Genomic DNA, 25,716 nt, shown 5'->3' on the forward strand with positions numbered 1-25,716 from the left:
TATGTTTGCTCAGGCACTTTTTATTCTTTTCCATTTCATTATTTCACTAATGGGTCAAGACAAAAAGTTTGAAAACATTAAGAAATCTTAAGAGCTACTTATATTTGGCAGAATTCCGAAGACATATTTGTGACTTTTTTATTATTATTATATCAAAGTCAATGATAATGGAAATGTGGTACATGCACAGGAGGTATGTTATCTTGCACAAGAAACACATGAAAAGTTGCTTACCTTTTGTTGCAATGGAGATCATAGATAGGTGTTTTAAACTGAATGGACTTGACCATCTCCCCAGTACGAAGTGAATATAAATCCACACAACAGTAAGGTGGACTTGTGCTAAAAAATAAATAAATAAATAAATACATACATACACACATAAATAAATAAATAAATAAAGACACAAGCTATTATGTTTTAACAGGTGGGAGGGCCAATACATTTTCTTACTAACATAATACAAGCAAATTGATTTTGACTTTAATCAACAAAATTAGCAACTGCATAATGGTGAAATACTGAAAGCTTTCACCCTAAAATCAGGGATTAGAGAAGAACACTTGAAGAATATGGCCACTCTACTCAACACAGTATAGAAGGTATGTGCGTAAGAAATTACTACAAGAAAGAAATAAAGCTGCAGTTATTTGTGAGAATTTGACTGTATAAGTATAAAACCTAGTAACACAAAGTTGCAATATATACACAAACCCATAATAAAAGACAAACCATTAATATAAGGGTTAATATGTAGATTGACACAGTTCAACCCTAATCAAGAATCTATCAGAAGCGAGACCTCTTTCTAAAATGTACATAAATACGCATTCTAAATGATAAAATTTAAATTATAAAGACAATGTGTTCCTTCATACTAGAACAGATGAAGAGATCAATGTTTTCACCTTAAGAAAGTAGGAAAAGAAGAGCAAGTTAAACCAAATGAAAGTGGAATGAGGGAATTAATAAAATACAACAAATCAATGAAACAAAACTTGAGTAAGCAAAAGAAAAAATTAAACAAAACTAAACCCAATTCCTTGAAATAGATAATTTGAATATTCCAGTATCTATAAAACAAACCAAACTCATAATTTAAAACTTCTTACAAAGAAATCCTTAAAAATGGCTTCATTTGTAAATTCTACTAATCATTTAAACAAAAGTTTAGATATTCTACACAAACTCTTTTATAAGATAGGAGTCACCAACTTATTTTATGAGGCCAGTAACACATGATCCCAAAAATAAATACTTCATAAGAAGCTACCGATATATTTATATATCTCATGAATATACATAAAAAATCCTCAACAAAAACATTAACAAGTTGGGACTGCCCTGGTAGCGCAGTGGTTAAGAATCCACCTGCCGATGCAAGGGACACGTGTTTGAGCCCTGGTCCAGGAAGATCCCACGTGCCGCGGAGCAACTAAGCCCGTGCACCACAGCTACTGAGCCTGCGTTCTAGAGCCCGCGAGCCACAACTACTGAAGCCTGCGCACCAAGAGCGTGTGCTCCGCAACAAGAGAAGCCACCGCAATGAGAAGCCCATGCACCGCAATGAAGAATATAGCTCCCGCTCGCCGCAACTAGAGAAGGCCCGCGCACAGCAATGAAGACCCAACGCAGCCAAAAAAATAAATAGGAAGCAGATCAGTGGTTGCCAGGGACCAGAAAAGGAGGGAAGCTACAGAGTACAAAGTGGCATGATGGGTGCCACTTTTAGGGCAACAGAAATGTTGCTGTGTCTTGATTGTGCTAGGGACTTAACACAAGTGCATACAATTGGTGAAAGTGGAGATGGGAGAGAATCTAGTAAAACTTGAACTTCAACCTCTAAAATTGACACAAGGCAAAAATTCTTTTCTTAATGTTCCCAACTAATTAATCCAGTCCTCTGCTGAGAAGCAATGAGTTAATAATGAACGAAATCTAACATTTTGCCAGACCAACTGGGAAGGAAAAAACAGCTTGTCACCTTCAATTAGCAGCTCATTATAGCCACGGTACACTAGAAACTTGAATTCTGATCATTTCACTGGCATCCATACAATGTCACAACTGAGATTCTTCCTGCAGAAAGCCTTCAATAGAAGTAGACAAAACAAATGCTATGAAGGCTGTTTAGAGTTGAATGAACAAGATTTGGTAGATCTAAAAATTCTATTTATATATGGAAAAAACCTCTTATTCAATGTCTAATAGAAAAAGATAATTCTTTTAAAATCAGAGTTTTCAGAAAGTCACACATTCATAAAGGAGTCATGCTATCTGCCAATAACACAGTTGTGTACACGCCTGACATGTCCTTTTGTTCTCTATTTTCTCTCTTTTTAAAAGCCTTGACTATTTCCCTGGGACACAGCAAGACAATCTTAATTTTCCTCATGGGTAGGCTGATGAGAAAGCTTTCTATAACATCAGCAGAATGCATGCCCCATAACAGAAAGGACATGTGTTATTCTAAAATATACAGACAAGAAACAAGCTTTTACTTTGTACTCTAGTATACACCAAGCAGTGTCAAAAGCTGTATACAGAAGTCTTCATTAGATTTCTAGAGCTCAAATGGGTTAACATGTTTACAGGTTTGCGCCTGACATTTAAACCTAAAATTGTGACTTCACTTTAAGATAAAACCTAATTAATACTTTCAGGAAAAAAAGTTCACATAGAAATGTAGAGAATCTAATTTAGAATGTAACTGAATCTATTGCAAGCAAAACCAGAGTTGGAAAGAAAAGCAGAAATGACGTAATTTGTATTAGTAAATGGTTGGTTAAAGGACTCTAAACTGTGCCCAGGCACCACTGCCTTTCCAACACATAAATATCAACAGGGGTAATGTAAAGTTATTTAGTACTTTTAATGATAAATATATAATAGAAATGAATGCAAATTCTCCTTAACTGACCTTCCCTTTACCTACGTAACCTGTTTTATAGTGAGGAACCAGGACATATATTGAAAATTTTTGCATTGGAGCAATCTGTTACCTGCTGTATTCATAACCTATACACATAAAGGAAGTTATAAAGCTTTTATTAGCAAAGGACTAGTCCTCCCAGAGCCAAAGGTATGGAATTTACAGTTCATTTCAGTGAAGAGAGTTGACTACAATTATTTAAAGAGTAAAATGTTTTAAAACTTCCATTACGGAAAATGAAAAGGTTAAATTAAATATAAAACAAAATAGTTAAACTGGATTTCCTAAAAGCAAATCCTGAAACTATAGTATAGAAGATAAACACCAAGAAGAAAACACTAAACGTTTTCATCTAAATACGTTGCCTATTTCATTATTTCTTACTTTCTCTGTAATCCTTCCCATCACATTTTAAAAAATTTTTTTAATATGCTTCATTTTTTAGAGCAGTTTTTGGTTCACAACAAAATTGAGAGGAAGGTACAAAGATTTTCCGTATAGCCTCTGCCCCCATTCATGCATAGCCTACCCCGTTATCAACGTCCCCTACCAAAGTGGAACATTTGCTACAACCTATAATGACACAATATAATCACCCAAATCCCACAGTTTTCATTATGGCTCACTCTTGGTGTTGTACATTGTATGGGTTTTGGACAAATTTATAACGACATATATCCAACATTACAGTAGCATACAGAATAGTCTCACTGCCCTAAAAATCCTTTGTTCTCTGCCTATGCATCCCTCCTGGTAAACTCTGATCTTCTTACTGTCTTACTGTATTGCCTTTTCCAGAATGTTGTTTAGTTGCAATCACACAGTATGTATCCTTTTCAGATTGGCTTCTTTCACGTAGTAATACACTTTTAAAGTTTCCCCCCTTTCTTTTCATGGCTTGATAGCTTTTAGTCCTGAATAGTATTCCATTATCTGGATGTACCACGTTTTATTTATCCATTCACCTACTGAAGGACATCTTGGTTACTTCTAAATTCTGGCAATTATGGATAAAGCTGATATAAACACCTGTGTGCAGTTTTTTGGGCAGACGTAACTCCTTTGGGTAAATACTATGCAGGACAATTGTTTGATTGTATGGTAAAAGTATGTTTAGTTTTGTACAAAACTGCCAAACTGTCTTCCAAAGTGGTTTTACCATTTTGCATTCCTACCAGAAATTAATGAGAGTTCCTATTGCTCCACTTTACCAGCATTTGATATATTCAGTGTACTGAATTTTGGCCAGGTGTGTAGTAGTATGTCCTTGTTGTTTCCCTGATGACATGTGATATGGAGCACCTTTTCATATGTTTACTTGACATCTGTATATTGTCTTTGAGGTGAGGTCTTTTGCCCAATTTTTAATCAGGTTGTTCATTTTCTTATTTTCGATTTTTAAGAGCTTTGTGTATTTTGGGTAACAGTCCTTTATCAGATATGTGTTTTGCAAGTGCTTTCTCCCAGTCTGTGTTTTTGAAGAGTGGGAGTATGTAATTTTAATGAAGTCCAAGTTTTATTCAGAAAATTGAATCTGTATAGGACAAACCTCAGAAAAATTTCCAGAATGAAGAAGAAATAAGAGATGAAATGAAAGACAGCAGATTAAAAGAACTGAATATAGAGATTCAATTTATAAAAATTCATAATCCTGAAGAAATTCTACCTCAAGACTGCAGTATCAGTCTCTACCTGATAGTTTCCAGCCTGCTAGCCGACTCTACTTCTCACCTGCCAGCCCAGTCACATAAGCCAATTCCTTGAAATGAAAATCACATGTGTGTTTCTGTATATGCATATGTGTACACTGAATGATATACCAGGGAATCTAGAATACAGCACACATGCCCAGAGCCAATGCCGGCTCAACAAAGAACTGTGAGGACACTAGTCTTGCATCTCTGGCTGAGCTTTTGACTGCACAAGCCAGAGGTAAAGGCTACGGCAGAGCTGTAGATGGTATCACTACACACTCAAAGAACTGTCCCAAACATAGTCTTTACAAAAAAGAGTTTGAAAAAGTCAATAAACAGTGTGTGGCTGCAGACCTCAACAAGCAAAACAGCAAACCCTGGGGAGGGGAGGACAATATGATGTTCAGAGTTGCCACATTATGATATTCAAAATGTCCACCATTCAACAAAAAATCACAAGGCACACAAAGACACAGGAAGGTAGAGCCCATACAAAGAACAAAAATAAACTGAGAGAAACTGACACTGAAGAACCTATACAAAGAATTTAAATCAACTTGTCTTATATATGCTCAAAGAGCTAAAAGAAATTATAGACAAAGAAATAAGGGAGAAAGATGAATTCACAAATTGAAAATATCAATAAAGATACTGGTTCCTTATGAAAAAGGAACCACATAGAAATAACTAAATAATAACTAAATAAATAACTAAATAACCACATACAATAACTAAAATGAAAAAGGCACTAAAGGTTTCAAAAGCATATCTGAATATCAGAATAGACCAAAGAAAGAAATCACAAACTTGAAAATAAGATGAGTGAAATTACACATCAGAGTAGCAGAATGAAAAAAAATGAAAGAAAAAAATGAACACAGCTTAAGATTAACAATATAAATCAACTAAACTCAACAAACCTATATAAGACTCTACCCAATAATGGCAGAATACACATTCTTCTTCTATGTTAGCCACAAAACAAGTCTCACTAAATTTAAAAACAATGAAGACAATCTCTCTAACCAAGATGGAATGACATTACAAATCAAAAGCAGAAGGAAAACTGGAAATTCATGAATATGTGATATTAAACATAGCATATCAAATAATCACCATGTCACAAATATGTGGAATTAAATAATAAACTCTTAACAGTCAACATCACATTAACAGAATGAAAGGGGGAAAAACAACATGATCATCTCAATGGATACACAAAAAGCATCTGCCAAAATTCAACACCCTTTCATGATTAAAAAAAAAAACAAAAAAACACAGCAACAACAAAAAAAACATACAGGAAACTAGGAACAGAAGGGAATTTCCAAATATGATAAAGGGCATTTGCAAAACACTATACTAATTGACAAAAGACTGAATGTTTTTCCATTAATATCTGAAACAAGACAAGGATGCCTACAGTCAACACTGTATTGAAAGATCTAACCAAAGCAATTAGGCAAGAAAAAGAAACTGAAAACTTCTAAATTGGAAAAGAAATAAAACTATCTCTATTCACAGACAACATGATGCTATATATAGAAAATTACAAAGAATTCATAAAATAGTACTAGAACTGATAAATTCAGGAAAATTTCAGGGTACAAGATCAACATACATAAACCAGCAATTATCAATCCAAAATAAAAAGTTAAGAAAGCAGTTCTAGTTACAATAGCAATGCAATCTCTATCAACATTCCAATGGCTTTTGCATAAGTGAAAAGCCAACCTAAAAACAAATGAAGTTGCAAGAGGTCCCAAATAAAAAAGAACAAATTGGAGGACGCACACTACCTGATTTCAAAAATTACAACAAAGCTACATTAATCAAAACTCTGTGTTACTGACATCAGACATGTAAACCAATGGAATAAAATTCAGAGTCCAGACATAAACCCATACATCTGTGATCAATTAATTTTTGAAAAAAGTACCAAGTATCTTCAACAAATGGTGCTGGGAAGACTGAAGTCCACATGCAAAAAAGTTGGACTACTATCTTAAATCATATATAAAAATTAACTCAAAATGTATTAAAGACCTAAATATAAGAGCTAAAACTATACAAGAAGAAAATATAGGGGTAAATCTTCATGATCTTGGATTTGACAATATTTTCAGATGTGACACCAAAAGCACAAGCAACAAAAGAAAAAAAATTATATTACATCAATATTTAAAACTGTTGTGTATCAAAGGGCATTATTTTAAAAAGTTAAAAGACAATCAAAAAATAGAAAATATTTGTAAATCATATATCAGATAAGGGTCTAGTATCCAGAGTATATTGAGAACTCTTACTATTCAACATCTAGAAGATAAACAACCCAATTACAAAATAAGCACAGGATGTGAATAGACATTTCTCCAAAGAAGATATACAGATGGCCAACAAGTATATGAAAAGATTATCAAAATCATTAATCAGTGGTGAAATGCAAATCAAAACCACAGTGAGATACTACTTCACACCCACTATGTTGGTTATAACAAAGCAATTGAAAAGGAGCAGGTATTTGCAAGGATACAGAAAAAGTAAAACCCTGATCCATTACTGGTGGGAATGTAAAATGGTGCAGCTGCTATGAAAAACAGTCTGGCGGTTTCTCAAAAAGCTAAAGACAGAATTACCATATGATCCAGCAATTCCACTCCTAGATGTACACCAAGAAATGAAAGCATATGTCGACAGAAAAACATGTACATGAACATTCATATCAGCATTATTCATAATAACCACAAAGTGGAAACAACCATATGTCCTTTTAAATGATGAATGCATAAACGAACTGTAGTATACACATACAATGTAATATTATTTTGCCTTATAAAGAATGAAGTTCCAACGATATGACATTCTGGAAAGGCAAATCTATGGAGACAGTAAAAAGATCTACTACTACTTCAATAACATTCAGTTGCCTTTTCACTTACTTATTTGATTATTAAATTTCAGTAATGTATCTAGACTCATGATTTACTGTTTACTCTTTCAATCTATCAAATTAATTTCTTTCCTTTAAGTACTATATAGACAATTATGTTAAACTAATACACTTTTAAATAAATTTTTACTATTATAAACTATTCTGAAACAAATCTGAGTGGGCTTCCATTTCTCAGGTTCTTCTGTAACACACTAAAATTGCTGATATCCTTTTACTAAGCCAACATAGTTTTATTAGGACAACAGAGAGCCTCCAAATAATAAAACTTTTAAAATGCTAAGCATTAAGTACTTTTAATCAAAAAGTTATTTTAATTTTCATTAGTTATACCAGTAATTTGTTCTTAATTGGGGTTACACAGTGAAAAGATTTGACCAAAAATACATAACCACATAATCTGGTTGAGTGACTGTCAGAACTCTCAATCCATGACTTCAGTTAGTTTTATATACAGATAATACTATACATGTTGTAAACATTGGGAAATATTCCGACAGTGTGTTTCAGATCCAACAATTACTAATTAATGGAAAAGTCAGCAGTACAGTGAGACCTAATCAAATGAACCACTAAATGGAGCAAGGAGCATGAAATGGTCAAAGAATAGGAATTAAATAAGATCTTCAGGTATGTGCAGTTAAGTATTGCTATTGAAGTACATCTTTCCATAGAAGATTCAATAATCCCTTTTCTATGTCAAACGCTAGGTTATTACCATGTAGAAAATGAGGAATGACCTAGGTATCTTGGGCTTTTTGTGAAGACTTAGAATAATGGAAGAATGATGATGGTGACCTTACACTTTATCTTTGAAATTTAAACACTGATTGAAAATGTTGTATTAGATAGGTGCAAACTATCTTTTATGCCTGATAGAAAACAAGAATCACAAATAATATATATTAATCCCCTAAACTTATAACTTTCTATCACAGAGTCACAGAGTCTACTTTTAATTTTTATACTAATTTTTTTTCTTAATATTCATATGTTTTATTAGAATCATAGCTATTTCTTACCCTGAACAATGTTTTCAAAATAGTTTTTTGGGGGACTTTCCTGGTGGCACAGTGGTTAAGAATCCACCTGCCAATGCAGGGGACACGGGTTTCATCCCTGGTCCGGAAGATCCCATATGCCACGGAGCAACTAAGCCCGTGTGCCACAACTACTGAGCCTGTGCTCTAAAGCCCGCGTGCCACAACTACTGAGCCGGTGCACTAAAGCCCGCGTGCCACAACTACTGAGCCTGTGCACCACAACTACTGAAGCCCATGAGCCTAGAGTCCGTGCTCCGCAACAAGAGAAGCCACCGCAGTGAGAAGCCCATGCACCACAGCGAAGAGCAGCCCCCGATCACCACAACTAGAAAGAGCCTGCACACAGCAACGAAGACCCAACACAGCCATAAATAAATAAATAAATTGAAAAAAAAAGTTTTTTTGTAATGCAATACAATAAGCATCACGTTAAAGCAATGTGAGATACGGCTTTTATGACTTGAAAATTCTAAACATTAATAACATTTTCCTTTACAAAGACTTTTATTATTTTTATTCATGATATTTAACAGATTGAACCGAAATTAGGAAAAGCGGAACAAAGTATTTGAGAAAGTGACATTTTCCAAGAATGTGCATGTATAAGTGAAACACAAAATAGCAAAGACATCTTAAATCTACCACAAATTGCAAGAAGCATGGAAACACTTATTTTTAAATGGGAAAAAGCTGCACAACCTTCAACATGTGTTACTGAAGCTAATCCTTTAAATATAAGAGGAAAAATTTTGATAGTATTACATTATTTGTATTCTTATCCAGCTGCTAAAGAACAAAAGTCAGTTGGTGGCGTTTTTTTATTAAGTAATTAGAAAGAAAAAGCCAAGAAAATGGAAACTTAACCATATTGAAGACTAAATTTGTGATTAGCCTAGTTAATAATAACATTTTTCTTTTGCAAAGTTCAGGATAAACACTGGGTATTTAAACCTTCCAACACCACTACAAGTTGAGAGAGTGGTACTAACAATGCTTTTACATGGGGAGGTAACCAGGCAAGAAGAAGTAAAGTCTCCACATGAAAACAGGAGGCAATGTAAAATTGAGGTTGGAATCAGGTGTTCTTCAATAGGGTCATATACTACATAAGAAGCAAAGAGGTATAATACACTGTATTTTTTTAATGTAAGATTCTATAATTTGCAATTAAATATGAAGATGAGTTAGAAATATTCTACCTTCAAGGAAATTTAAAAAAATATTAGATTTTTTTTAAGGATAGAGAATAAAGTTATAATACAAGTATGTTTAATATACCACAGTGAAAAACAAATGCAATGGAAATTCAAATTATGGAAGAGATGTTACAGGGAACAAAAAAAGCCTGCAGGTTAGTTCATATATCCATATATAAACAATATAAACATTACATAGTTTTGTTTTGTTTTTTTTTAAATTTTATTTATTTATTTATTTATTTTTGGCTGTGTTGGGTCTTCCTTTCTGTGCGAGGGCTTTCTCTAATTGTGGCGAGCAGGGGCCACTCTTCATCGCGGTGCGCGGGCCTCTCACTATCGCGGCCTCTCTCGGAGCACAGGCTCCAGACGCACAGGCTCAGTAGTTGTGGCTCACGGGCCTAGTTGCTCTGCGGCATGTGGGATCTTCCCAGACCAGGGCTCAAACCCGTGTCCCCTGCATTGGCAGGCAGACTCTCAACCACTGCGCCACCAGGGAAGCCCCATTACATAGTTTATACATTTATGATACTGTTTTTCATTTATGCCTAAATAATCTTTGTCCACTACAAACTATTCCTAAATACAATACTTAAAATTTTGTTTAAGGGGCTTCCCTGGTGGCGCAGTGGTTAAGAATCTGCCTGCCAATGCAGGGGACACGGGTTCGAGCCCTGATCCAGGAAGATCCCACATGCCGCGGAGCAACTAAGCCCGTGCACCACAACTACTGAGCCTGCGCTGTAGAGCCCACGAGCCACAACTACTGAGCCCGTGTGTCACAACTACTGAAGCCTGCACACCTAGAGCCCATGTTCCCAACAAGAGAAGCCACTACAATGAGAAGCCTGCCCACCACAACAAAGAGTAGCCCCCGCTCGCCACAACCAGAGAAAAGCCCGCATGCAGCAACGAAGACCCAACACAGCCAAAAATAAAATAAAATAAAATAAACTTATTAAAAAAAATTTTTGTTTAAGAAAAATTTTCAAAAACTTTAGGGTATGGTAGAGATCAGCAAACTATGTCCCAAATCCAACACCAACTGCCAGTTTCACTGGAATATAGCCACACCCACTTATTTATTTTCTATGGTTGAGTTGAGTAGTTGCCACAGAGACCATATAGTCCGCTGAGCATTTCATACATGGCAAAAACAAAACAAAACAAAAAAACACCTTTACATGTTGAGGAAAGTACAAAAGTAATTCAACGGAGGAAGGACAATATCTTGAAGAAATGATGAAGTAGCAAAGAATAGGGAAAAACCATGACCTAAACCTGATACATTATACAAAAAAATAACACAAAGGGGATCATAAATTTAAATATAAATGTAGGGACGTCCCTGCTGGCCCAGTGGTTAAGAATCCGCCTTCCAACACAGGGGACATGGGTACGATCCCTGGTCGGGGAACTAAGATCCCACATGCTGTGGGGCAACTAAGCCCATGCGCCACAACTAGAGAGCCCACATGCCGCAACTACTGAGACCGTGTGCCACAACTAGAGAGAAGCCTGCACGCTGCAACAAAGAGCCCACATGCCACAACTAAGACCCAACACAGCCAAATTAAATAATTAATTTAAAAGAGGGGGGACACCTTTACTGACCCCTGAAATACAGTTCTCCATTTCTAGTGTAACTGGGTTGCTTTGCACTGTCTTTCTCACGGGTCTTTTAAGTATGTGCTTCGGCTGAGGGGGAATATGAGGTGAGCCTGAGTTCCTGAAATATAGGAACTCTACAATAATATATCTTGGGATTAACCATTCTGATGTTTGACATTTCCTCTATTGCATTATTTTGCTTCTCTTATTTGGGAAATATGCAAATGTTCTAATTTTCTTCCCATTTTGCTCAAGCTCTCATTTTATTCAGTTTTCTGTCTAGTCTTCCTTCTCCACCTTCTAATTTCTTTGTCAGTTCTACAATGAATTTGTGGAGCTATTTCCTTCTGTTTCTTCCCATAGGTCATGTCTCTCTTATTATCTCACCCTGTCTTCCTTAAGTTCTTGTATGTCTGTTTTGTACTTTCTTTATAGAAATAATTGTGAAATATCTATTTACAATTATGAACTACTCCATGGCAATATTATGCTACTGACTGGTCTTTACTTACCAATAACTTTTCACTAAGTTATTTTCCATTTGTCCATTTCATGTAAGCTTTCAAAGATAAAGGTGATCCTGATATTGCTTACTATTTTTAATGACCATAAGATCTGTAGTAATGCCCTTTCATTCACTCTTAACATTGGTGATTTGTGTGGTTTTCAATCAGTCCTACTAATGATGTTTTCAAAGAACTAGGTGTTTTTTTGTTGTTGTTTTTTTAACATCTTTATTGGAGTATAATTGCTTTACAATGGTGTGTTAGTTTCTGCTTTATAACAAAGTGAATCAGTTATACATACACATATGTCTCCATATCTCTTCCCTCTTGCATCTCCCTCCCTCCCACCCTCCCTATCCCACCCCTATAGGTGGTCACAAACCACCAAGCTGATCTCCCTGTGCTATGCGGCTGCTTCCCACTAGCTATCTATTTTACGTTTGGTAGTGTATATATGTCCATGCCACTCTCACTTTGTCACAGCTTACCCTTCCCCCTCCCCATATCCTCAAGTCCATTCTCTAGTAGGTCTGTGTCTTTATTCCCGTCTTACCCCTAGGTTCTTCATGGCCTTTTTTTTTTCTCCTTAGATTCCATATATATGTGTTAGCATACTGTATTTGTTTTTCTCTTTCTGACTTACCTCACTCTGTATGACAGACTCTAACTCCATCCACCTCACTACAAATACCTCCATTTCATTTCTTTTAATGGCTGAGTAATATTCCATTGTATATATGTGCCACATCTTCTTTATCCATTTACCTGATGATGGACACTTAGGTTGCTTCCATGTCCTGGCTATTGTAAATAGAGCTGCAATGAACATTTTGGTACATGACTCTTTTTTTTTTTTTTTAATTTATTTATTTATGGCTGTGTTGGGTCTTCGTTTCTGTGCGAGGGCTTTCTCTAGTTGTGGCAAGCAGGGGCCACTCTTCATTGCAGCGCGCAGGCCTCTCACTATCGCGGCCTCTCTTGTTGCGGAGCATAGGCTCCAGACGCGCAGGCTCAGTAATTGTGGCTCACGGGCCCAGTTGCTCCGCGGCATGTGGGATCTTCCCAGACCAGGGCTCAAACCCGTGTCCCCTGCATTGGCAGGCAGATTCTCAACCACTGCGCCACCAGGGAAGCCCACATGACTCTTTTTGAATTATGGTTTTCTCAGGGTATATGCCCAGTAGTGGGACTGCTGGGTTGTATGGTAGTTCTATTTTTAGTTTTTTAAGGAACCTCCATACTGTTCTCCATAGTGGCTGTATCAATTTACATTCCCACCAACAGTGCAAGAAGGTTCCCTTTTCTCCACACCCTCTCCAGCATTTATTGCTTGTATATTTTTCGATGATGGCCATTCTGACTGGTGTGAGGTGATACCTCAATGTAGTTTTGATTTGCATTTCTCTAATGATTAGTGATGTTGAGCATCCTTTCATGTGTTTGTTGGCAATCTGTAAATCTTCTTTGGAGAAATGTCTATTTAGGTCTTCTGCCCATTTTTGGAGTGGGTTGTTTGTTTTTTTGTTATTGAGCTGCATGAGCTGCTTGTAAATCTTGGAGATTAATCCTTTGTCAGTTGCTTCATTTGCAAATACTTTCTCCCATTCTGAGGGTTGTCTTTTGGTCTTGTTTATGGTTTCCTTTGCTGTGCAAAAGCTTTTAAGTTTCATTAGGTCCCATTTGTTTATTTTTGTTTTTATTTCCATTTCTCTAGGAGCTGGGTCAAAAAGGATCTTGCTGTGATTTATGTCATAGAGTGTTCTGCCTATGTTTTCCTCTAAGAGTTTGATAGTGTCTGGCCTTACATTTAGGTCTTTAATCCATTTTGAGTTTATTTTTGTGTATGGTGTTAGGGAGTGTTCTAATTTCATACTTTTACATGTAGTTGTCCAGTTTTCCCAGCACCACTTATTGAAGAGGCTGTCTTTTCTCCACTGTATATGCTTGCCTCCTTTATCAAAGATAAGGTGACCATATGTGCATGGGTATATCTCTGGGCTTTCTATCCTGTTCCATTGATCTATATTTCTGTTTATGTGCCAGTACCATACTGTCTTGATTACTGTAGCTTTGTAGTATAGTCTGAAGTCAGGGAGCCTGATTCCTCCGGCTCCATTTTTCGTTCTCAAGATTGCTTTGGCTATTCGGGGTCTTTTGTGCAAAGAACTAGTTTTTGACTTAACGGATTTTCTCTGTTGTTTGTCCATTTCCTTTCATTAATTTCCATTTATTATTTTCTTCCTTTTACTTATTTTAGGTAAACTTGCTCCTCTTTTTTAGATGCTTAAGGTGAAAGGGTTTAGACCTTTCTTCTTCCAAACATGAGCATTTAGCGCTATAAATATCCCCCGTCTCTGCTTTAGTTACATTCCATTTTTCATATGCTGTGTTTTTTCAGTCTTTCAATTCAAAATCTGCTCTTTTTTCTCTTGATCTCTGCTTGACCCATTGTTTAATTTCCAAACATTGTACTGGTTTTACAGAGAGATGTTTATTACTGAATTCTAACTTAACTGCACTGTGGTTATAAAACATACTCTGTTTTTGAGACTTGCTTTATCACCCAGCATATGGTCAGTCTTGGTCAATGCTGTATGTACAGTATGTGGATATAGTATTCTATAAATATCAGGTGAGTCAAAATGATGTTGTAGTTGATGTCTTCTATATCCTGACTCATTTCCTATCTCCTAGTTGCATCATTTACTAAAAGAGGATTGCTCATCTCTAACTTTAATTGTTGATTTCTCTATTTTCCTTTCAGCTGTAACAGTGCTTCATGTATTTTTAAAATTCATATTTTTTCAACGTATTTGAATAGTCATTTTTTAAAAGATTGAACATATTCAAGGAAGAACAAATGTCTTCCAGTCATCTCCCCTAAAGAAATAAATATTAAATAATAAAATACTCATTACACATGAGTAGGTATTTTTATAATATATAAGTATGGTTATCTAAGGCAATTCCAAATAAATTGGATTAAAGTTCCAGTGAAGTAGGAGGTATGGTACTCTGCTGGAAATAAAAGAGCTTTAAACAAAGTTATGAATGTTTGGAATAGCTAACCTGTCATCTTCTACTCCATCTATTTATTAAATATATATGCCTTCTAATATGAGTTTTACCATCCAAATGTAAATAGTTCAACTATTCTGACTTCTGCTAAGAAAAGTAAAATTTTCACTAGATAGAAGGTCAAAGTGCAATTGTTCAAGAATAGAGCAAAATCTTCTGAATCTCCAAGAGATGAGATGATCAAGCCTCATTTCCCAATAACACAAAGGACAAGTTTGTCAATCTGTCAAATATCTCTTCAAAATTCAAAATCTAAGGATCTACCTCCCCAAAAAATAAGTATCAATAAGAATTAGAACATTTTAAAACCTCTCAACTGGTTTTAACTAGACTAATGAGGTACAAGTGAAATATATTCTAATTACCATTCTACATAACATGATCTAACACGAAGTAGCATATAACTATGCTGAGGTTACAAAAACCTAAAACCCTAACATATAGGCAACATTTTATTTCAAACTCTAAAAATAATATAACACAATTCATAATTATATACATGTGAGATATTTATAAGTAACCATGAACCATATTAATAAATTCCAACTAGTCCAAGGACAATGACAAGAACATTAAAAAACATATAATGAGTTTATTCTAACAAATAAGGAAAAGAACTGCCCACTTATCCTTCCAGAATATTTCCCGTGATTTTTTAAAATCATTTGGAGATATTAAAACATTCTTAATGAAGGAATGCAAACAAAGGTACTAAACAAATCTAGTAATGTCATCTACACATTTCACGAACTTACACGCCCTTTCAATCAAAAGAACTAGAAGCTTCCAGAGGGCAGCGACTACATCGTGTTTATTGTTGTAATACGTTGAACATAACATTATTTGTTAAAAGAATCTATTAAAAATTAAGAAAAGAATTGATGTTAACTACTTGTTATCAATTAACAACTCTCTATGATATTATAATGGTGTATACATGTTTGTCTAAAACCACAGAATGTTTGTCCAAATATATATAGATATATAAATAAATATATGTTTGTCCAAAACCGTAGAATGTACAATACAAGACTGAATGAACTGAAGAGAGAAATACTTGGCAAAATTCCATTATGAAGTAAAGATATGAAAATGTTTGACATTCTACCTTTTGAATCTCACTTATCTAATAATAAGTACCATGACTGTGGCTGCTCTATAATTTTGATTATTGTGCATATGATAAATACCAGCCATTGTTATAAAGACACTACATGTATTATTTCATTTAACCCTTAGTGATCTATTTACAGAGGAAAGCTTTTCATTAAGCATTTTCAGCAATGGAATATCATAGGAAAATGTTTCTATCAACAGCAAGGGCTTCAAATATTGAATATTTAATATTTTAAATTGCTGATATTCATTTACTAATTGATTAGGAAAATGATTTATAGACATAGAAGACAGAGACAGAAAACACAGAAAACGAAGATTGAAAGCTGTAAACTTGCCTTCACTAGCATCATGTTTCCAAAAAATCAAAAAGAAAATAAATCTGCCTCTGGTATTCACAAAGTAAATATTATAATTAGCCATAATTACAGTACAACTCTTATACTGTATTCTTTGAAATTAATAATTCAGGATACTAAAATGTTGCTTTGGGATTGGGGGAGGGAAGGATTGGAAGTTTGGGATTAGCAGATGCAAACTGTTATATCTGGATGGATAAACAAGGTCCTACTATACAGCACAGGGAACTAGATTCAATACCCTGTGATAAATCATGATGAAAAAGAAATATGTATAACTGAATAACTTTGCTGTACAGCAGAAATTAACACAACATTGTAAATCACTACACTTCAATAAAATTTTTTAAAAATAAATAAAATCTTACTTTGTAATTCCCAATGTAAAAGAAAATCAGTTTTTCTTGATAATAGCAGAAAATTAATAAATTGTTCACTATTTTATAATTTTTGAAGATCTATGAATTTAGGGAGTCTAAATTCTACTACAACCTGTTTTTTCCTTTTTGTGGATAACATATTCCTCCATAAGGGAAACCACTGGCAGAGGGATACCAAAAAACAGAGGCAAAAAAGTTAAGTTAAAAATTAAAATTTTACTTAATGGTTAAGAAATGGATCATAAATACAGTTCCCTAAAAAAAAAAGGAAGTTAATTTTGAGTCATGATACTATAAAGAAACTTTGAAAACTAAAATAATATACTAAGAAAAATTTGTGTATTCTTTAAGGCAGAAGCAATAACACTCCAAACAAAACAAAGCAAAATCTTGCTTGAATTTATTTCCCTAGAAAGCAAGTTAATTTGTGAAATGCTTATCTGTCATGATAAACAAAGTATATACAGAATCATTTGCATATTAACAGATAAATATAACCACAGTTTAACTAAAAAACATGGGATACTGGAAATGAGAGCACTAAGTCTGGTTCAATTCACGAAAAAGATGTTAATTATACCAACTTCTGCCAAGCAAGCATAGACACCAAATATGCTCTACTGCGTAAAAGCATACTTGGTTTTATTATTCCAGTGTTACCCTAAAACTTTACCAACGTGCATGAAGTTTGCGTATGAAATCAATACAAACCAACATATTAAACATGTCAAAGAAGCCAACAGATCATTACAGCATTTGAGACACACTGAGAAATGTAAACAAGCTAAAGCTAATAGATTATATGCAATCTATTTCTCAAAATCAAGGAATACCAAAACTTACCAAAAGATATTTTAGAAAAGGATATGTGTAAAAACTTATTACTTCTGATATTTCCCTTCTTCATACTTAAAATGACAACAGAAAATCTGAGCCCTTGCTTTTATATATTTTTTAGAAGGTGCCTATATTGTTCTAAATCAGTTCTTCTAATCTGACTTACTAAAGCACAAGAAAATCATTATTTGTACACTGTAGAGTATGTTTGTTTGAAACTTGTGAGGAATATTTACATTCCATAATACCTGATAAAGCCACATGATTGTCCTTTCTTTTTCCTGTGGTATGAGGTTTAGAAAAAAAAGCAGATGACACTTAAAATACTTATAATAATATGCAAGGTTATTTTATAGTGAAGTATAAACTGAACTGCAACAACTCCAAATGCCATATAGATATGGTTAAAACTTAAAAGTCATTTTCCAGTTTGAACAGTATCATTACTATGAAAGATTACTTTTCTTAGTAGTTAAAACAAAAACGTTTTTCTAATTTGACTGCTCTTATAAAGGTAGGTAGAATGGGGCAGGGGGGATCCAGAGGAATCAAACAACAAACAAAAGTTGTGAAATACACATATTACATCCAAAGTGGCTAATTATAATTTTGAAACAATATGTTAGAAGTGAAATGTATAACTGCCTTCCACTAATTAAAAAGTTTTTATAAAAATATATAGGGGAAGAAAGTGAAAATAAATTATTTGTAACATAATTTTGAAACGTTGGTAATTCAAAGAAATAATCCTCATTCACAATTCACAAACAAAACTACTATATGAATGGTCACAGATGCAGATATACAAAATGCAAAATACTAAGATTATATTGGAGCAATTTGTAACCACAGCTTAACCACAGCAAGATGTGAATTTTTGATCCAACCTTGTAAGAAATTTTAGATTTCATTATGAGGAATAAGAATTCTCTTTCTTGCCCAGGATCAAGAAAACTAACAACATACTAATTAAAGCTATCTATTCAATACCTAAATAAAAGACTGCCTAAATAAATTTCTTCCCAAGTGAAACCATGAGTATATTTGCCTTACAAAACAATAGTGCAATTAGTGTTTTTCAAGAATTATATAAAAGGTATTTAAGAAGATTAGTAAAGGGCTGGAACTGGAGATACAAGTTAGTACAGACGTTCATATGACACAAGGGCAGACAAATTGAAATTTAGATTGTTTTAGAATACATAAAATGCAAGGTCAAAGTATTTATCCTATACATAGTATAGAAACACTAACTTTAAAAGAAAAGGATGAAAAGCAGGTGGTGACAGATGAATGGAACGAAGTTTCAGAGAAATTAAAGGGAAATGTCTCGAAGGTTCTGGTCCCTGTGGGATGGAGAGCTAAAAATGGAAACTGGAAATTCCCATTTCAACTTCCAGGATTAAGCAGTTTAATAGTTATCAGTCTGATGCTCCTAAAGTGGTTAGGCTTTATTTTGAAAAGCATACTTTAAGATCTAAATTCTCCTCAGAAATGAGCAGAATGTTTCTTCTCCCTCATCAAAAATAACTTCTTTACATTTTGAACCTAGATTTTTAAATAAAGGAGAGACTTAAAAAAAAAAAAAAGCATATCTCAGGCAAGGCTCAGTTCACTGGATCTATGTCACATTGATTTATAACAGTTATTTCTTAGGGGGAAAAAAGCACACACAGATGCAAACAATTACTCTATTTTTGTAGGCAACAAGTGAGGTGGGTGGTAACTGAGAAATTTTTTTAAAATCCTGTCACAACATTCTGCTTTTTCTTAAGAAACCCTCCTCACACAACAAACGTTTGCCACATCAGAGAATTTCCAGGGCCCGAAGCACCACTTTGATTCCAGACCGCTGCAGGCATTAGCAGGAGGTAATTAGGGTAAAAAGTTCAGCCACAGTTCCATGTCTAGAGTCCTGCCAGAAATAAATTTCCTCTCTGTTCACTGGTTTCTACTGTACCCTCCCTAAGAATCATATTGAAAACACATTTATCTTTGTGGAGTTTGTTCCTCTTCTAATTAACGTTATGGCGTTTACAGTGTTTAATAATTTAAAACGTCCCCCATCGCGGCAGTTTTGTCTTTAACAGTGGAGGGGTGCATTATCATTTTTCCTATACTGCTGCTTCATTTGACAAGTGACTCACAGAAGTATGCAGTACAGCTGTTTTCATCAAGCTCTCTGGTCATCAGAAACTTTACTTTTATTTCCTTGTTTGAAAAAGGTGCATGGATGAAACTGACAAACAGATGCATTCAGTATGTGTTTGCTGAAATTTTTCAGGGAAATGAAGACTAATAAGTAAACAGAGTTAGAATAAAATAGGAAATGTTACTTTAACACATACAAATTTATTATATTTCATTATTTCCACAGAGCTAAATACAAACTGTGTATTTAAATAAGTGGTAAAACCTAAATATACCACGTGTTTAAGCACTTAAAAGTTTTTAAAAAAAACTCCAAAGGGACACTCAAAATACTGTCTCTTGTTCATTCCTCTCCACAAGCACATTTACCCACCCCATATCAGGAGGCTCTAATTAATATGCCAGTTACTGTATAATAACTGTTTTAACCTTCCTTGGATATTGTGTTTGAAAAACAAGATGTTAGTAAAATTACTTGAATGCCAAGAAAAAAAGACTCGTTATACCAAAAGTTACTGACAAAGAACAAAATCAGTTAACATTAAGATATAACACACTCAAAAGACTAAAAAACAAAAACAAAAACAAAAACAAAATCTTGCTTCTAGGATATTACATTGGTTGTGACAACCACCTTGAGGCCAGGAAATTTAGTTTTAAAATAACAATCTGTTTCTAAACATAAAACAATAATTCAAGTCATTTGTAATTTTTTTGAAGTTTTTCAGCAGAGTATAAGTCCAAAGGAGTTTTTGTGTATTGCACCTCTGTATCCTAAGGTATATTCAGCTTTACAAACTGAAATAAACAAGAAAATTGTGGCCCTCTGTAACATCCTGCACAGAATAAAAAACCAGGATCTTATCGCCTTAAAAAAAAAAAAAAAAAATCAACCAATCTCCTCTACCATTGCACTTTCCCACCAAGTAATTATTCAGGACTTCCTATTTGTCCTTTTTCCCCCCTCATGATCTGGATGGCTTCAAGAATTTCTGCCATCTTTGAGGGGAATTTTCCAACTAGACTTATACAACAATATCATGTTTTGTACCATTATAGTTGGATTTATATTTCTCAAACATTAAAAAAAAAGGAAGCTATTTAAAGGTATTCTATCACTGGAATTAAACTAGGAAGAGAGACTGGGATTGACATATATACACTTATATGTATAAAATGGATAACTAATAAGAACCTGCTGTATAGAAAAATAAACAAAATTAAATTAAAAAAAAAACTAGGAAAATAAATTTAAAAAAGAAATAATATTTAAATGACTACAAAAGGAGAAAAAGCAAACCTAAGATTTCAAATCCTAATTTTTTAAGGCAGCCTTATAGAACCCACGGTATCATCAACAAAGGAAATGATACACAGTTACTATATTGTTCCAATTATATGATAATTCCATATACTGACATTAAAGGTTCACAAAACAGTAAAATCCTGGTTTTCATTACATGTACATAACAGAATATCATATATAAGTCATACACCACCAAATCAAGCAATTTTCTACATAATACTGAAGCCAAAAGAAGACAAATGTTTTTCTTTACAGTGAGTACATATTATGTTTTGTTTAGGGAACACCTGTCTACCTTAAAGTCATGAGGGGGACCTCCCTGGTGGTCCAGTGGTTAAGAATCTGCCTTCCAATGCAGGCAATGTGGGTTTGATCCCTGGTCAGGGAACTAAGATCCCACATGTCACAGGGCAACTAAGCCCACAAACTGCAACTACTGAGCCTGCACGCCACAACTAGAGAGAAGCCTGCGTGCCGCAATGAAAGATCCCTGGCTCCACAACTAAGACCCAAAGCAGCCAAATAAATAAATAAACAAAATTTTTTAAGTCATGAGGATATTTTCTTCATCTTCAAAATATTTTGCTTCTTCTCTCACCTTTAGGTCTACAATACATCTTAAGTTGATTTTTGCATGATATGTGATAGGAAACAAGTTTCTTCATTTTCCATATGAATACCCAAATGACCCAGAACCACACATGAATTGCCTTTGTACTGCAGTGCCATTTTTACCATAAAAATATGTGAATCTGTTTCTGGACGCCCTACGTATTCCACTAATCAATGGTCTCTCCTTATGCCAATGCAACTTTGACTATTGCTTTATAAATATCAAGTAGTGTAACCCTACCAACTTTGTTCTTCAAAACTGTCTTGGATATTCTTGGGCCTATGTATTGATAACCATATACATTTTGGAGTCAGCTTCATGACCTTGAGGTAAACAGGATATAAAAAGCGCTGATCAGGGACTTCCCTGGTGGTACAGTGGTTAAGAATCTGCCTGCCAATGCAGGGGACACGGGTACAGTCCCTGGTCCGGGAAGATCCCACATGCCATGGGATCTTCAACAAAGCCTGAGTGCCACAACTACTGAGTCTGTGCTCTAGAGCCCGTGTGCCCCAGCTACTGAGCCCACGTGCCACAACTACTGAAGCCCGTGCACCTAGAGCCCGTGCTCCGCAAGAAGAGAAGGCACCACAATGAGAAGCCCGAGCATCACAACGAAGAGTAGCCCCCGCTCGCCGCAGCTAGAGAAAGCCCGCGTGCAGCAACAGAGACCCAACGTAGCCATAAATAAATAAATAAATAAATATTTTTAAAAAAAAGCACTAATCATAAAAGCATTGATAGGGGGCTCATGTTAAAACTATTCCAACAAATGAATAAGAAAAGGACATTTAAAACAAGAAAAATGGGCTTAAGACTTGTTCATGCACTTCAGAGGAAGTTGAAATAGATTAAAATATATATAAAAGTATTCAAATTCATTAGCTGTCAGTAAAATGAAAACAAAAACCACATGAGATACCAATGCATATTCACCAGAATGGCTAAAATGAAGGCTATCAATGCCAAATTTTCACACAAAGTACTGCAACTGGAAGCCTTATGAACTGCTGGTAGGAAGGCAACTGGTATAACCACTTTAGAGAACTGCTTGGTAATATCAAGCAAAGCATAACTTATGACCTTGCAATTCCACTACTAGGTACATATACCAAACAGAAATGCACACCAAAAAATGTACTCCTATGTATACAAATGTTCATATCAGCACTGTTCACTATAGTCCAAAACAGCAAATTATCCAAATGTCCATCAACACCACATAGCATTGCCTTGTCCAACATTCTCTAACCACCTTCCCTAGTATTTCTTACATCACCTGTTAACATACTATATATTTTACTTATTTGTTTCTCTCTCCCTGCTAGAAAGTCAGCTCAATCAATGCATAGATCTTTGTTTCCTTAGATCCGAGCGTCTCAACCTTGGCTCTATGGGCATTATAGGCTGGAAAATTCTTTGTTGTCAGGAGCTGATCTGCACATTATAGGATGTTTAGCATCATCCTTGACTCTGCCGTAACACTAGCACCTCCCAGTCCCCAGATGTGACATCCAAAAATGTCACCAGGCACTGCCAAGTGTCTCCTGGGGGTCAAAACCACCTGTCTCATCTCCCTCTCAGCTAAAAGCCACTGCCTTGGATTACTACTGAATTCCCACATTCTATGAGAGCAGCTGAAATATAGCAGGTACCCATAAATAATACAGGTAGCTATAAACATTTCTTGAAAGAAGATAAAATTCTTTCTTACAACAAAAGGGGGAAAAACATTAAAATAAAGCATTTTTTGAGACAGTAGCACAGGTAACCTATAGCAAACATTTTAAAATCATACACACAGGTATGATTTACCCAGTAGCAAACAAGGATTCCTTACATCTCACAGAGGTGTATAGTAATTAATTTCCTATCAATTAATTAACATACTCCTTGACTATAACATATTTAAGTCTTAGTTAAAGCAAATTACCTTTCTCAATTCCCAATACTTCTGATTCAAGAAAATCATCAAGTAACACAACTAGTGAGATTTAGCAAGATTTTTACTCTGGCTAAATACCCTACAGCTACAGCACAAAAATATTTCCCCCAAAAAATTGTGGAATAATACTTGATTTGGAAACTGACGTGGTTCTTCGTAATGAATTCCCTAACTCTCATCATCAATTTTGTCTCTGGGATAGGCACAACATAACAGTGATCTCTTCTCGAGGCTTATTCACTGTGTACATGCCCTGTTGCACCAGCAGTAGAATAAGCATGCCTGTACGGAATTCCACAAAGTCAGAATCTATACAGATGTTCTTTCCCTTTTGGTTTTCCTTTAATTTGCAAATCTTGTAATCTAAGCCTGAAGCTGACTGAACCAACATTTAAACCAGTATAGCAGTATCAGCCAAAAGCTCAATCTGTTTTCTATTTATATGTCAAGACTGCATCCTTTTGGTGGCTGAAAAAAACTTGTTTTGAAATGATTACACAGAAAACTGCAACCCTTTTAGCTGTTTTCTGAACTAGAGGGAAAACGTTTCTTTTAAAGGGCCTTTAGTTTAAGATACAGAGCAGAAGAAAAAAACTTTGAATTCAAGACTCCCACCTTTTGTTTCTGTTTTTTAAATTAATTAATTAATTTATTTATTTACTGGCTGTGTTGGGTCTTTGTTGCTGCTCGCGGGCTTTCTCTACTTGCGGCAAGTGGGGAATACTCTCCGTTGCGGTGCACGGGCTTCTCATTGCGGTGGCTTCTCTTATTGTGGAGCACGGGCTCTAGGTGGGCGGGCTTCAGTAGTTGTGGCTCGCAGACTCTATAGAGCGCAGGCTCAGTAGTTGTGGCGCGCGGGCTTAGTTGCTCCGCGGCATGTGGGATCTTCCCGGACCAGGGCTCGAACCTGTGTCCCCTACATTGGCAGGCGGATTCTTAACCACTGCGCCACCAGGGAAGCCCCCACCTTTAGTTTTTAGCTATATAATATAAAGTCATATTAAACTACATGACAGCAAAGTATCTCCCCTCAAAAAAGATCTCAATGATACTCAAAGAGACTTATTACGTAGAAATGTGCTTCTTTTATGGAGCACTGGGAGGGGCAGCAGGGGTGCATTATAAAGGGGCATGAGAAAACTATTGTGGGTAGTGGACATGCTCATTATCTTGACTGGAACGATGGTCTCATGGGTGTGCACATACGTCAAAATTCATCATACTGTACACTTGAAATATGTGCCATTTGTCATGTTTCAATTATACCTCAATAAAGATATAAATAAATATAACATGGGCTTTCTTGGGGAATATAAACAAATTACCATTTTCCAATGAAAGTAAAGGGCTCCAATTCATCAGAGACACTATAAATACAGCACTGGGCTAGGGCATGAAGCCAGAAAAACCTGTAGCGCAGATACTGGATAAACTGGGCATAATCACAGTCTTCCAAGAGTCATACAGGCAACACTTCAATTTACCTATACATTTATAAATATATATTATATATATATATAGTTCTTCATATATATATACACGAAAAGAAATTCCTAGTAAAGAGTGTTCCCTGGATACCCTTCATATCTTTCTGACCAAAGAATATGAGGTGCACCTAATATGGGCTTGACATTGTACTAAATATCTGAAAATATTGTCATATTTAATCCTCACAAGGACCTAGCACGAAGCTGTGTAAGAGCACCACATTACAGATAAGGAAACTGAGCCTGAGAATTGTTGAATAATAATTCACTCTAGTAATTCATATCTAGGTCTGTGTGACCCCTAAATCTCTGTTCTTTCCAGTGTTCTATACTTCTATCCATGGATTCAGGAGTGTCAAAGAACATTACAGAGTACCCACCTTAGGCTAAATGCATACAGAAAGGAAATTAGAGAACCCAAAATGAAAACCAGATCCATTAAACATAAATATCACTATAGGTAGAGTTTCTTTTAGATTAACACAACAAAAGGTGCCACTGAAGGCCCACCA

The 25,716-nt window shown here is 35.2% G+C and overlaps 1 protein-coding gene across 12 annotated transcripts in view; it reads right to left on the minus strand.

Annotated features, from left to right (window-relative positions):
- The window catches only part of BCAS3 (BCAS3 microtubule associated cell migration factor), a 575,869-nt gene that overhangs the window by 453,857 nt on the left and 96,296 nt on the right, over positions 1 to 25,716 (minus strand). For all 12 annotated transcript variants that reach the window (XM_059908366.1, XM_059908365.1, XM_059908370.1 and 9 more), the window contains one exon: positions 235 to 342. In XM_059908366.1, coding sequence (XP_059764349.1) covers positions 235 to 342 — 108 coding nt within the window. The remainder of the gene's footprint in view (positions 1 to 234; positions 343 to 25,716) is intronic.

The sequence above is a fragment of the Balaenoptera ricei genome, chromosome 20 (assembly GCF_028023285.1).
Source record: "Balaenoptera ricei isolate mBalRic1 chromosome 20, mBalRic1.hap2, whole genome shotgun sequence".
NCBI lineage: Eukaryota > Metazoa > Chordata > Mammalia > Artiodactyla > Balaenopteridae > Balaenoptera > Balaenoptera ricei.